At 44.5% G+C, this 13,635-nt stretch overlaps 1 protein-coding gene across 4 annotated transcripts; it reads left to right on the top strand.

Annotated features, from left to right (window-relative positions):
* Positions 1-301: 301 nt before the first annotated feature.
* Positions 302-11,150, top strand: LOC110391872 (cytokine receptor common subunit beta-like). 4 transcript variants are annotated; one of them, XM_021383829.1, is made up of 16 exons: positions 415-456; positions 545-662; positions 1,351-1,372; positions 1,530-1,678; positions 2,265-2,394; positions 4,090-4,274; positions 4,581-4,726; positions 5,196-5,361; positions 5,869-6,001; positions 6,108-6,268; positions 6,734-6,879; positions 6,983-7,154; positions 7,885-7,975; positions 8,243-8,312; positions 9,094-9,197; positions 9,474-11,150. In XM_021383829.1, the coding sequence occupies exons 4-16, from the start codon at positions 1,540-1,542 to the stop codon at positions 10,669-10,671; spliced, it is 2,841 nt and encodes a 946-aa protein (XP_021239504.1). In that variant the 5' UTR covers positions 415-456; positions 545-662; positions 1,351-1,372; positions 1,530-1,539; the 3' UTR covers positions 10,672-11,150. The 4 variants fall into 4 exon arrangements, with proteins under 4 accessions (XP_021239502.1, XP_021239504.1, XP_021239505.1 ...); XM_021383827.1 differs by lacking the exon at positions 1,351-1,372 and having other exon boundaries at positions 302-417; XM_021383830.1 differs by lacking the exon at positions 415-456 and having other exon boundaries at positions 464-662; positions 1,533-1,678.
* The last annotated feature ends 2,485 nt before the right edge of the window (positions 11,151-13,635 follow it).

The raw sequence follows: 13,635 nt of genomic DNA, 5'->3' as shown, positions 1-13,635 counted from the left end.
AAATCATCATCAATTATCAATCTTTGAAATCAGTGAAACTTAAAAGGTTTTAAAATATTACTCAAATTAGAGGATTGCAGAGATAAAGGTAGTCCCTCCTCCCTAGTCCCTCTAGCTTCAAATTACATATATGTATACAAGCACAAAGTGGAGAAAGATCCCAGTGTCTAGGAGCTGTTTAAGACTACAATCAAGGAAGAAACAATACTGGAGTAGAAAGAAGAGAATTCCTTCCTCTGCTTTCGTACCTTGACTGTAGTCGATCCTCTCTTTTTCTGCCCCATTTTCTTTGTAAATACACTAATTGCACAAACTGATAATTCTTACCATACAGATTAGCAATGACATACTTCCTTCCCCATTTTTCCCACTTAAACAGTTCACACAGAGTAAGTGCTTTGGAGCTTAAAATAGGAGGTACGTGACTGCGCAACTACGCAGGCAACTGCTTTCCTTGTAAGGGTGTGGTCTGCTTCTTCAAAACTGGTATATGAATGTATGGAAGGTACATAAGTCTTGTAGCCATTTATAGATTCCTTTGTAGGGAAGCGGCTGGTTGGCTGGTTGCTGCATCGGAAGATTCTCATACTGTTGGGGAGGCTGGACAGTGAGGGTCACCCATCAGGTTTTATCATCTGCCTCACAGACAGCTCTGGCTGCAGGTAAGGGAACTGCTTCGTTCTGGGGAAAGCAAAACAGCAGAGTCTTCTCTCACTGAATGTCTTGAGAGCCCTCAAGGGTTCCCCTTAAGGGGACTCTTTGCAATGGTTATGTAAGGGCTCATGCAGCTGTTTCTGGTGTCAAGAAGTGGCATCCAGGAATCTGAAAGTCAACAGGAATTTAAAAGGAGATTCCTCCATGCTCCCCTGAAGTAGAAAAGAGCTAGAGACTGCACGTTCCCTCAGTACAAGGGTCTCAGCTCCATACGTTTATTGTACTTTTGAGAAAGCAATGAGAGATGGCCAGAAGTGCTCGTATTCCAGTACCGAAGAATGTGGTCCAAGGTCCGTGAACTACACAATGCACTCTAGATCTTGACAACTCTCGAAAGAAGAGAAGCAATTTATTTGGAATTGTTGCTAAGATTTGCAAGTTGTTTGGGGAGTAGCATACTGAAGAGAAACCTGAAAACAAATGAATATGGAAATCTAGTCACATATTTGGGAGGTATGTGGTTGGGGAACATATTTGTAAGGAAAGTAACAAAACAGAAGGAAGACTATAAGCATAAAGAGCATAAGGACAAATGAATTTGCATGCTGAGTCTATTCATAGAATATGCATCTTTCTTGTTTAGTGCATTTCCTTGGACATGCACGTTTAATTCTTCATTCTTTGCACCTTTTGCAGGTTCACACAATAAGGAGACCAGGTACTTGTCCGTCAGTAAAGGCTTTGTAGGCGTTCTGTCTGAATTTTGTCACAACAAATTAGTGGAGGGAGTTCTTTCTGAATGTCACTTCAACACAGCACGCCGCCTAAAGTTCCCTAATTCAGTTTTACTTCTCTTTGCATGAAATGAAAACAAGAAGCTCCACAATGAGCCAGAAAGAAGCGGCGGCAATGAAAACACTGATTTTTGATAAAAACATATGTTCAAAGGACAGTATGAAGATGAAAGGGTTTTTCATCTTTTTGCTAAATCTGCCATTAGTCTTCAGTGACCAAGCCTCTAAAGGTGAGTTTGAAATTCATAATTTCTTTTATTCGATTCTGGCCTTTTTTCTCCTTTCTTGTGCCTGTCCCCTCTCCTCAGTTACTCTTCCTCATTTTCTATTTCCTTGTGCTCCCTTCTTCTCTGCAGTAGGAGAGCAAGCCTCCTGATCAAAAGCAGACAGTTTGTGGCAGGTGTAGGTGCAGAGAGATAGGTGGCAGTGTGGAGGTTGGTTGCAAAGAAGTCCCACAGAGCAACACACGAGGATGAAATAATCACCACATCCCTGCTGACTGTTGTATCCACTAAGCTCTGGCAAGGATCTCTGCTTGGAAGTGATACATTGGCCAGAAACACCCCTTGCAGGCACAATGGTCTCGCTTCACTGTTGTTAGTAGTAGCTTGGCTTGACGCTTTTGTATTGCGGAGATGTGCAGAATGGCCACAACTTTGTACATATTTTCACCAAGAGTCATTTTCTGGTGCCATGGGAAGAGTGCTGCTAGGGGTGCCTCCCCCATTCTGATGGCAGAATCATTGCAATTCCCGCCATCTCTCATTACCTCCATTTGTAACCAGTGCATCTTTTTTGGCTGGTTTCCCTTTTCAGAAAGTGTTCCGATGAAGAGCTTGAGATGCCACAATGACTACAACTCACTCGTGACGTGCACATGGAAGGAACATTCAGAGGCCCATGCCCTCCTTGGTTTGACTCTGTACCAAAAGCATGAGACTAGGAAGTAAGTACCTGACATGGGCCGTGCTGGAAAAAAGTCCAAAGAGTACTTGGCTACAGCTTGGAATCCCAGGGCTGGCAGTCAGGTTTTCAGAAAGTAAAAGCTGTTATTGGGTTACAGTCAAAGTCACGCTTGCTTCTGATGCTTCTTCTCATAAGGGGAGAACTTATTATCATGTGCCCGTGGAGTTAATTTTATCTTGTTTTCAATTGTTTTCCCACAATTCTGTTGTGGAACCACAGATAGGAAATATGAAGGGACATGCAGATGGCTATTGATGAGGTAGAGAAGACAGACTGAGAAGAAGAGTGGCCTTGAGGGTTATTCATAAACCTATCAGGGAGAGTCGTTTCCCTAGCTATTTTGCCTGTTTAATCACTTCTGAAGATCTTGAATAGGCTGTGCTTGTGAAAGAGTGAATATGGGTGAGTTCATCTGTGCTATCAGTCTTCCCCCCAGAGATACCGGTCTGTTCAGGAGAGTATCTCTAGGCTGCATCTGTTTCCTTATGAAAAGGGAACAGAATCAGCAGACTTGATCAGTTGTGAGGATAAGAAAGGACAAACAGGGAGTAGTAGTCATGAAAGTGAGGAAGGTAAAGATGGAAAGCGAGAATAAAATGTATTAGCATCTTGGGATATAGAATGGAAAGGGAAAAGAGGGAATACTTGATTCTGTTGTGGATAAGAGAGAAGCGATACACCTAAAAGCAGGTGAAATGAGCCAAAGGTCTTTGGAAAAGGGCCTTGAAGCCAGTTAATCTGGAATAAAAAATGGAAGGAAAGAAAAGAAGAAATAAAATGACTCTGACGTTGGGAGTCTGCTCTGGAACACTGTTTTACGATGGAGGTTTCCCCGCTAGTACCCAACTTTTACAGTCATCAGAACTGCTGAATAATGCCTGCTGACATATGGCTGGCTCGGGGACCTCATCCTATCCTGGAAGATTGTAGTTGAGCTCAGATATCCACAGCTTTATCTGAACGGGAGGAACGGGCATGAAGCCATAGGCTCAAGCAGAATTCCAGAGGGTACAAAAAGAAGTATTGCATCTCTTCAGCAGCTCAGACTACAGCAAGCACACAAAGCTTATCCTCTTCTGACCACCATAAAATATTGTTTTTAATCTTGATGATGCTTTTTGGCCTGGAGAAAGGCTATCTAAAATGATGCCTAACATTCTGGAGGAAGTTAATGAATACGTGAGGTCTCTTGACAGAACAGAACAGCTAAGGATATGGAAGTACATTTTGGCTGAATTAAAAAAAGTGCTCAAGTGTCTTTCTGGGACTGCCAAAGGAATTCCTTCAAGAAGCTAAGGATCATCAGAAACTCTCTTGCCTTTCGCTCTAAGTAAAAGATGCAGTTCCCTGATATGATTTTTCATCAGACTATTTCTCACATAAAAACGTGAGATTACCACTGGTTAGACTGGTAACTAACAAAAGTATACCAATATGAAAACAGAATATTCTGTTGCATCCTTTGAAATGGGAATGCATTTGAGAAAGAATAAAGCTGTTAGAAATGTTAGTCACAGTAATTGATGCAATGTGGGAATAATAGTGGTAATGAGGATAGAACTGTCCAAGTAAATTAGATAAACAGTATGGGATGGAGTCATTGTAAGACATTTATTTTTGCATGAACTGTATAGCTCCAGATCAGATCTTTATAGATTACTTTGGACACACACAGTGACGGTGAGGAGATGCACTGCAAAAAGGAGCTGGAAGAAGACTTACGTGAGGCTTCAGGTCCCTATAGCCACTGGATTTGCTGGAAAACGGTAGAATATTTTGGTATTGGGGTGGATGACTATTACAGCTTCAAACCCAAGCAGATTCTGGAAGCACAACTACAAGTCCATCTTTTCCAAAATGGTAAGGAATAAATTCCAAGGTAAAATGTCACATGTTTTGGGGGATCTTTGCAAACTTTTCTGATGTTCTATCAGGAGATGAAAGGCAGTGCTGCTGTGAACACCGTCAAACAGCCCTATATTGAGATTGAAAAGGGCGAGAGTCTGGGAACAGGTGGACACTGGAGTAGCAGTCAACAAGCAGCTTCCTACTGTAGGATCTGATAAGATATTGTGGAAATGGGGAAGCTTAACTGTGTGTCTTATTCCCCTGTTCATGTCCCTGTCCTCAGTACTGCATCTCATGCGTTGTACCTTCACCTTCCAGTTCAGCCCCTTCCACCTCAAAACCTCTCAGTCAGCGAAAGTTCGGGAGACTTCTTGCTGACGTGGACAGCACCTGATGGAAGCCAAGGGCTGAGCAATGCACTGGAGTATGAAGTCGCTTACAAGCGGGAGTGGGAGTCGTGGGAGGTAAGAGCAGGAGGAGCTGGGCTGTCCTGGCCCTGGCTGCACCGTTTTGGCTGGCTGAGGGCTTACGGTAAATGTCACGCAAATGGGCGGCCTTTCCGTTCTCCGGCACTGTGAAGAGCTGCAATAAATGCTGATTTAGGCCAGGTGGAAGAGGCTCTGTTTCTGCCTGCAAGTGACTTTCCTGGTGAAATACCCCTTGTCCTGACTTGAATGCAAAAATCAATTCTTCCCTGAAAAAAGCACTGCACTTGGGTTTTGAATTGGAATTTATTTAACCCTGCGTCCCTCCCAAATGAATTTAAAGCACATTTGAAGAGGAGCCTGTGGGCTCACATGGGAGAAAGGCAAAATACCTTTGAAAATGTTTCATGTGCACAGGACAGCTTGGAGATGGACCTCTGCTCCTTCTCTGTATTGCCTCCACCCCTCGCCACTGATTGGTGCTCTCCCTCCTTTCCCCTGCTGACAGAAGGCTGCTTCACGCCTGCTCTCCAGCACCACTCGTTGCCATCTCAGCCACCTCATCCCAGGGAGCAGATATGTTGCCCGTGTGCGAGCCAGACCAGAGCAGGGCAGAGGCTTCTCTGGGCAATACAGCGAGTGGAGTACAGATGTGTCCTGGGAGACCCCCGAAGGTAGAGGAGGATGGAGCGGGGCTGTGCAGGGGTGGGTGGGCTGTCTGAGAAGCCAGGGCTGGGGGCCGACTCTTGTGGGCCCCTTCCAAATCCAGAAGTTGCAGGGGAAGCCCTTTCTAGTCACTGCTTTCTCTCAGGGAGCCTCAACACTTGTTTCACTGGGATACTCCTAGCAATAACGGAACGGCTGGGGGCTGTGCTCCTCTTTGGGAGGTCTGGAGCATTCCATGGGGGCTGACTGTGTCTTGGGATGTGGCTCATGAAGAAGTCTGCTTATTGCCTTCTGCTGTGCTATGGGGCCTGCTTCCACTTGGAAGGAAAGGTACGGCCTAGAAGAGCATGGAGAAGTTTGGAAATGCAAGCAAGAGCAAGTGTCCATCTTGCCTCTTCCAGGGTACTTCCACCCCACAGGGCATTTCCACCCCATTGTATGGTCCTTGTTCATGCAAGAGAAAGGCTTTCCCTGGACTTTTCCTGCCTCCTAGTGTGCTCTGATCTTCTCTGTAGGTGGCATTCAGCCCAGGAACCTTCGCTGCCTCTTCAGCGGTGCCAATCTTCTGATGTGCAGCTGGGAAGTGAAGAAAGTGATTGCCACCTCTGTCATCTTTGGCTTGTTCTTCAGGGCCACTCCAGCATCAGCGTACGCAATCTGCCAGTGGCAGCATCCCTACCTCTGCCAGTCCTGTTGGGCTTCTGCTCTGTGCCATTCCTGCTGATCTCAGCACCGCCTCCTTTTCTCCCCTCAGGGAAGAGGAGTGCTCTCCCGTGCATGAGAAGGCTTTGCCCCATGTCCCATATGTGGTGCAGAGCTGTGGGATCCCTGTTAGCAACATCAGCAGTCGGAGCCAGTACCAAGTGGCTGTGAGGACCAAGACGGAGGAGAAACTGATTGAAGCCTACAAGAACAGTGAGCTGCTCTGTTGCATCTTGCCTCTCCTGGGCATTTTTACAAGGGGTGCCTGTGTGGGCAAGATGTGGTGAGGGCAGTGATGGTGAGGAAATGTGTTTGGGAGGTAGAAGAGATCTGACCTGGCAAGGGAAGCATCTGTTTGATGTGGTGGGTCAGACCCACCACAGGAGTGGAGCTCCTGGGGGTTTGTGCAGTGGCCCCAGTGGTCCCTGGAGCACTGGATGAGATAGGGCTGCACTGCTGAGTCAGGTGTGCCATGTGGACTGTCTCTCCCTGCATGCATATGGAGGTACTGGTGACGTTCTTCACAGCCTGGAGCTAGGGAGAGCTCCTGCACAGGTAGAAGACAACACTTTGTAACTGCAAATCTTTGGAAATATGGTGGACGATTAAGGAAGATGGGGAATGGATGTGCTAGGTCTGTGTGTTGACATGTCCTCGGAGGTACTCTCTGTGTTCTAGTTAAGGTGCTGCCACCTGCAAATGTGTCAGTGGAACTGACGAGAGACCAAGAGTATGATCTGAGGTGGAAAAAACACACTCTGCAGTATGGTTTCATAAAACAGCAGTACCAAGTCCAGTTCTGGGAGCACAACCAATATGCAAAGGTGAGTGATAGGAAGTGTAGGAGTCGTGGGTTTCTCTTTGCTTTGTGCCTGGGAGTGACAGTTCCTCTCACCTCTGTCACTTGTGCTTCTTTCCTCTCCCCAGACTGTGCAGACAATAAATATTACTGATGATGAACCTCCCTTCACCTTCACTGATCAGATGTTGTCCCCGTCTACCAAATACAAGGGAAAAATGCGAGCAATGGTGAATAATAAGGACTATCAGGGATACTGGAGTGAATGGAGTGAGGAGTTCACCTGGGAAACAGAGAACGGTACTTTATCATGTGGCTAATACAGCTAGCTGTAAAGACTTCCATGTGGAGAACCAAGAGAAGATCCTAGCCGAATATTACTGCTTTTTCCTGATCCCAGAAATTTATTCTGCTTTAAGGGACGGAAGTGCTGGGGAATGCAGGAGGACAGAATAAAAATCAGCCTTTTCATTTTCCAGAGTGGCTGTGGTGTTGTGTAAAAGATACACTGGAGCATACTGGCGATACAGATCTTACCATGTCTATGCAGTTTCTGGAGTTAGAAGCAGAATGCCTGAGATGACTGTGGTCACATGCCCAAAGTCCTGTGACCTTATAGGATTTGTCCCTAGGATGCTTGAAGAAGCAAGATGTTCATCTTGATGTACATCTGCGTCCATTAGCAGGGGCAGCTCAGGAGAATCTCTGAGATTCCCATCTCCCCGGACAGTACAAATTCAGGCAACCTCAGGCCTCTGCAGACATCTAGCGTTCATGGTGAAGTCAGGTACATAACCTGGTTTTTATTTGGATAAATTGTTTTCTCCAATGTCAGTAAAAAATAGAAAAAGAATCAGTGAGGGAAAAGATGACTTCCTTTGGTATACGATGTACAATAAGGTATTCAGAACACATTTAGTCTTTTCCACTTAGCTTATATGTTTGCATGAAAAATGATCAGAATGCAAAACCTGTCATGGGAAGCGGGGCCTCAGATGATGTTTCCCCATTTCTTTTTTCTCTCTTTCAGTTCTTTCACCAGTGGTTCTCCCATTGATGCTTCCAGCTGTCATCGTCACTTTGCTCGTAGTTGCTTATTGCAGCTATAAGTATTTCCTGAGGTAAGTTTGCACAGTGAGGAGGAGATTTAGCTGTGTGTTGGCCACGGGAGTGGCACAAAGGGTGAGGCACTGCTTGTCCACCACGAGAGTGGTCTATGAAGAGAGGAGCCTTGGTGCGCAGGGGCAGCCTTATGCATGGCTGGACAATGGTGAGAGTTTGCTGCTGGCCTTCAGTGCCACGGTGGGGCCATGCAAGGCACCGTGTCAGCATGGTGCAGCCTCTTCCCCTTTGAGACACGAACCTTGGAAACTCTGTTGTTGTTGCAGGCAGAAGCAGCGGTGGGAGGAAAAGATTCCAAACCCCAGCAAGAGTCTGCTGATCCAGAGCTACTTGAAGGTAAGAGGGAACCGTATCTTGGAAGTTCATTATTTCTGTCTCCTTCATGAATCCCAATAATCCTAAGAGCTCCTCTTTGTCAGCTAGTCTGCAAGGAACAGACATTTTCACTAGTCTATTCCTTATTGTTAGGGGAAGTTCAGTCCATATGCAGCAGAACTTTCATTGTGCATTTTTACCTGCAGACTTACTTGTGTTGTGCTTGTCAGCATGACAGTGGTTTAAAATCTAGCTAGGAAATTTTCAGTACTTTATCTCCTGTGCCAGAAGACAAAAGTTTTCCTTTTCTACTAGAGCCTCATGTTAAGTTTTTTGCAGGATCTTTCAGTAAATCTTATTCCCCCCCCCCCTCCCCCCGCATTCAAAGAGGAAGCTTAGTAGCTTTGTTTTCTTCCCTTACCTGTTTCTCCATCCATAAGCACTCAGTGCCTTAATTTCATGGGTTTGAATTTACACGAAGCCATAGTTCTGATCTCTGTGGTAAGAACCTGCAGCACCTATAAGATCTTTCAGAGAACAGCTCCAGCCACCCAGGCTATGTAGTGTGAGGTAAGGTCAGTAGCAAGGCAATTTGGCTTTGAAGCAAGATTCTTCTGGAGAAGTGAAAGCACCTACCAGTCATCTTATTGAAGCTGTATCCAACCTGTCTAGAGCGTACTGCCAGACGCTTTAGGCTCTGCTGCTTATTTTCCTTCTCCATGGTGAATGTGTTGATCATGATTCAGCTGCTGGTGAGACACTTCTCTTTCCTCACGTCTGCCTTCTGTTTTTCTTTTTCCAGAAAGTTCCTCTAGGAAACTGGCAGGCAAGCAGCCAGCTGGACTTCAACAAATGTAGCCTTGCAGAGAACGTGGATCAGCCTAGCTTCCTTCAAGTTGTGGACAGGTGAATGAACATTGTAGTCACACTGTGAATGACATGCTCAAAGAGCTCCCTAGCTCATGGGAAGCTGTACTCAAGTGTTCTGTCACCAAAAAGCCCGTGGCAGTTACCTTTGAGCTTGGGATACACTTTGGTGCTGTCTGATTTAACTTGCTCACCTATACAGATTTTTCTAGCCATATGCATAGCTACTTCCGTTTTCTGCTAAGCTTGTGTTTCTGCTTCATGTTGACCACAAAGATGTATCTCATGAGCAACTTTGAACTGTCCCCCATTTAGGCAGACAAAGATTTTGGCAGAGACCCCTGAAGTGCAGACTGAAAAGACAGTGGATTCTTCTGGTGCACTGGACCTACAGAACCCATACCGTGCTTTAAATGCACCAGAGCATGCCCCAGTTGTCTGCCCAAGACAGGTTCCTGGCCGTTCCTTTTCAGTTTCGAGGACAAACTGTGCTGATGCAAATATTACTTCCCAGACAGCACTCACTTGCTTTGCTTTCAACGGCCCATACTTGTACAGCCCGGTGATGCCCTCTCAGCTTGAGATGCATCAGGTCCTGGAAGTGACCTCGAATCCAATGGGAAAACAGGAGAAATCAGTGTCCCTGCAGTACGTGACCCTTCCAGACAAAGCCAGTCCCCAGGCAGCACAGAGGCAAGAGCAGCCAGGAGCAGGTCCTCTGCAGCCCTTCCTGCTCCCAGATCAGAAGGAAGAGATGCAGTACCTCAATGGCAAGAAGGAAGTTTCACCACTTCCCACCACCTGTGGGAAAGACACAGCCGTGAGAACAGAAGAGCAGAAATCTCCAGAGGCTCCTGGCCGTCCCACATGCCTTCAGCAGTGCCCCTCGGAGTACATCACCACAGACAGCCTGTTACTGCCATCAGCCAGCGATGCCACACACCTGCCACTTGCCACTGCTGGGGGGAAGCCCACTGACCCACAGGAGCCCCAGCCCTCCCGTGACTGCTCTTGCCATGAGGTTTCTCCTGGGAAGTTTGGTGTCATGCTCCCACCTTCAGGCCAAGTACCAGCCTCTCCTGAAACGCGCCTGGATGCATTTGGAGACTACCTTGATGTCCATTCAGGTCTCCATGGACCTTCAGAACTCACAAATATTTCCTTACCTTTCCAACAGAAGGGAAGCACTCTCCCTGAAGAGCAGCCATTGTTGGAGGGTAATTTGGTGGTGTTGAATCCTGACAGCACTGAGCCAGTTTTCCTTTGTCAGGTTGGTGACTATTGCTTCCACAGCCTGAAATCCAATGAGAAGGTCTGTATGAGTCAGGAATACCCTCAAATCAGGAATTCTTCTGGAGGCAGGGCAGCACCTGGGAAACCTGTACCAGATGATGAATCCATCACTGACAGAGAAGATGTATGTAAAATGCAGGCTATTCAGCTTTTCAAAAGCCTGAAATCAGATGATTACTTCTCCTGGCAGCAATCTTTGAGCATCACAGAAATCAGCTAGAGGAGCGAATATCAACGAATAGCAAGGCTAAGTGTAGCTGAAGGAGGTGGCAACTATCTGAGCAAAATGAACTCTCTATGCTAGGGACAAATAAACAGCAATTCCTTTTTCTGTCTTCCAGTGCAACATGTTAATAGTCATGGACTGTCAATAGCTTGATCTCATCCTCTATGACCTTTGCAGTTTTGTCATGAAAGACCATCCAAATGCCATCCCTATGAGAGTGCTCTTGTTTTTTTAGATTTTTGGATACTCCACAATGAACACTTTAGCCTTCTTATGGTCCTGCAATGGTCACAATCATTTTACCATGGCACCGGACTGCCTGGAGCAAACCTTGTTGGAAGAAATGCTGACTTGAATTTGTGAAATGATATCAGGTTGAAAACCGTTTGGAGACCTTGTTGTGTAAGATTGTTTCAAGTTATTTTATTATCTTTTGTGTATGTGTGTGAAATAAATTAAAGAGTCATCAACAACCTTTAATTATCTCTACCTTTTCTCTACTGGCATAGGTTAGGTGTCATCTCAGATGAAAAAACAACAGACAGTTATAGAAGCATGAATTAAAAAATGGGAAAAAATGGCTGAAGTCCGGGAAAACTTTCTTAATGTTACGATGCATTGTATCATGGTGTATTCTAAGGATATGAAGGAGTCATTTCTGCGATATATGAAATAGGCTCTAGAGCTCCATAGGGAAGATATATTACTAGAGGAAAACCCAAGGACTCATTCAGTACAGTGAGAGGAAGGGAAGGGGATAATAACAGAGAATGACGAGAGAAAAGCTGTGAAGGTGCAGAAGCCTGTGTCTAGTGGGGCTTTTCTGTTTCTCATTGTATGATTTTCTTTTAAGTTCATTGGCTGTTTAAGCATGATATAATTCATCTTAACTATGCAATGTGTTCTTTTTTTCTTTTTTCTTCATAAGCTGTACTGAAAAAGGGGAACCTGGTTCTGCTTCTGTAAATAAAGTGTTGCAAGATAGAAGCTCAAAACTGCCACTCTGTGATTAGTAAAAGGCTTTGGTTTTAGATCTGAAGATGGGCTTGCCATTCCAAAAATATATATAATTTTAAATAATAAAATATATTATTTCTCCTTACAAATCTCTTCTTTCATATGTTAAGAATGTTGTACTTACAATAACATTGCTATTAGCTCTTTGAATAGACCTTAAAAGATACTGTACATTCAGAACTGTCACCTGTAAGTTGACCTTGCTATTTTATTTGACAGACCTACTGAGAAAGAGTTCTGTGTTTGTGGCTGCTGATTCCTCCTGCTGGTTTAATGGGACAATGCTGATTCAGAAATTGCAGGGAAATGCATTATTTTTTCACAATTTAATTCCTTACTAATTCAAATCTGAAAGGAATGCAAATTCAATTTGACATTCTTGATGGGCAGTTGCAGCCACTAATAGAGAATACTGAGGAGCAGCATAAAAGATTTTTAGTTTTTTTAGTTTCTTTGGCCTTTTAAGAGTAAGAAGGCCATTTTCTTCCAGGGTGTATGGTTGTGCTCTATCTAGGCTGGTACTAAAAGGGGAAGTTCAAATTCATATGCAAATCCGGTATCTGGATTCAGAGCTCCAATATACATCACCTGGAATCAAAGCTTCCATAAACTTTGTATTTTCTTACATGCCTTTCTGAAGTAGGCATCTCAATTAATAGTGTAGATCACCTTTTACAACTCTCCGACTCAAGCTTCAAAAATTCTGCCAGTGTTTTGACAGTTAGAAATTTCCTCTTTCTTACTCTCAGGTAATAACTTTATTATTGCTTTATAAGAATAACTCTCAAACAGAAATATATTACCTGAATTTGCATGAGATTAAGTTACTAAGTGTATCGTGACCTCAGTAGTTCCAGTGACAATCCATACAGAGTTAGTTGTTCCGTTTCTGTCAGTCTGGGGGTTATCTTTTACATAAAGAAGGGAAATGAGGGTGAAGGTTTAATATAAAAGGAAACAGTACTGGAAAGCCCTCCAAGGCCTCAAAGAACAGCAGCTGGAGAATTTCTGAGAAAACTGTATCTCTACAGCATAATGCAAAGCAAGCCCAACCCATCCTGCCAATTGCAGTAGACTTTCCTGTTCATACACTGTCTAACACATTTGTACACAGTCTTATTCCTATACATCTCCAATGATTAATCTCTGACTCCTCTCACTCCCTATGTGCTCCCTCTGCTCTCGCTGCAGAGCTGAAACTTCCATGAAAAGAAACCCTCAGAATCATCATCTGTAAATGGAGAGGAGCTAGCACAATGACTTACTTCAGTGCCTGTTTTGGCCCCTTGTAACATTTTCCTCGTGGCTCCCAGTATTCCCCTGCCTCGACCATAACAACTCCTCCTCTCCTCAAGCCAGATTGAGGTCCAAGGCTTTGCATATTCATTGTGTCCTTTTCAGTTTGTTGACAGAGGAGTGTATGTTTCTCACTGTTGAAGGCAAAATTGTTTGTCTAAAATAGCAGATGTAAAACTATCAGAAACAATTGGCTGTTTTTTTTCCTATCCTTGTTTTAAAACCTTCTAGCACCTTGAGCACTATGAGCACATTTTGAGTGGAGTACTTATGCATCTGTTGGAGTCACGCAGTGTACTTTTAAACCAGTTGTCTTTCTTCTGCATTCAGAAGTACATAGATAGCTGTGGACATTTCTGAGTTTATTTCATTCATTGGAGACTCATGATGGATTCATGATGCTGTTTCAGCATCTAAAGACATTGTTTTCTTCCCTTTTACGTGGAGGAAATTCTGTAATACAGGAACACAGATAAACACAACGGGGCTACACAGTCATTACCTCTTGTCTGATATACTGGCTCTGCCCATAGGTTACAGTGGATACTTAAAGAAAGAATGTAGTAAGCACAGAAAAGTGCATAGTAAATAGTTAAATCCTTACCCGATATCTTTCCCTTCCTATCTCTATGCATACGCTCTCTG

The sequence above is a fragment of the Numida meleagris genome, unplaced genomic scaffold (assembly GCF_002078875.1).
Source record: "Numida meleagris isolate 19003 breed g44 Domestic line unplaced genomic scaffold, NumMel1.0 unplaced_Scaffold580, whole genome shotgun sequence".
NCBI classification, from domain to species: Eukaryota; Metazoa; Chordata; class Aves; order Galliformes; family Numididae; genus Numida; species Numida meleagris.
The sequence above is the reverse complement of the archived record's forward strand: the minus strand, read 5'-3'. Positions and strand labels throughout refer to the sequence as shown.

Coding starts and splice junctions, on each gene's coding strand:
- LOC110391872 (XM_021383827.1), top strand. CDS start 342: ATGACATACTTCCTTCCCCATTTTTCCCACTTAAACAGTTCACACAGA. Junction 5,362..5,868: donor GTCCTGGGAGACCCCCGAAG/GTAGAGGAGGAT, acceptor TCTTCTCTGTAG/GTGGCATTCAGCCCAGGAAC. Junction 7,155..7,884: donor CACCTGGGAAACAGAGAACG/GTACTTTATCAT, acceptor TCTCTCTTTCAG/TTCTTTCACCAGTGGTTCTC.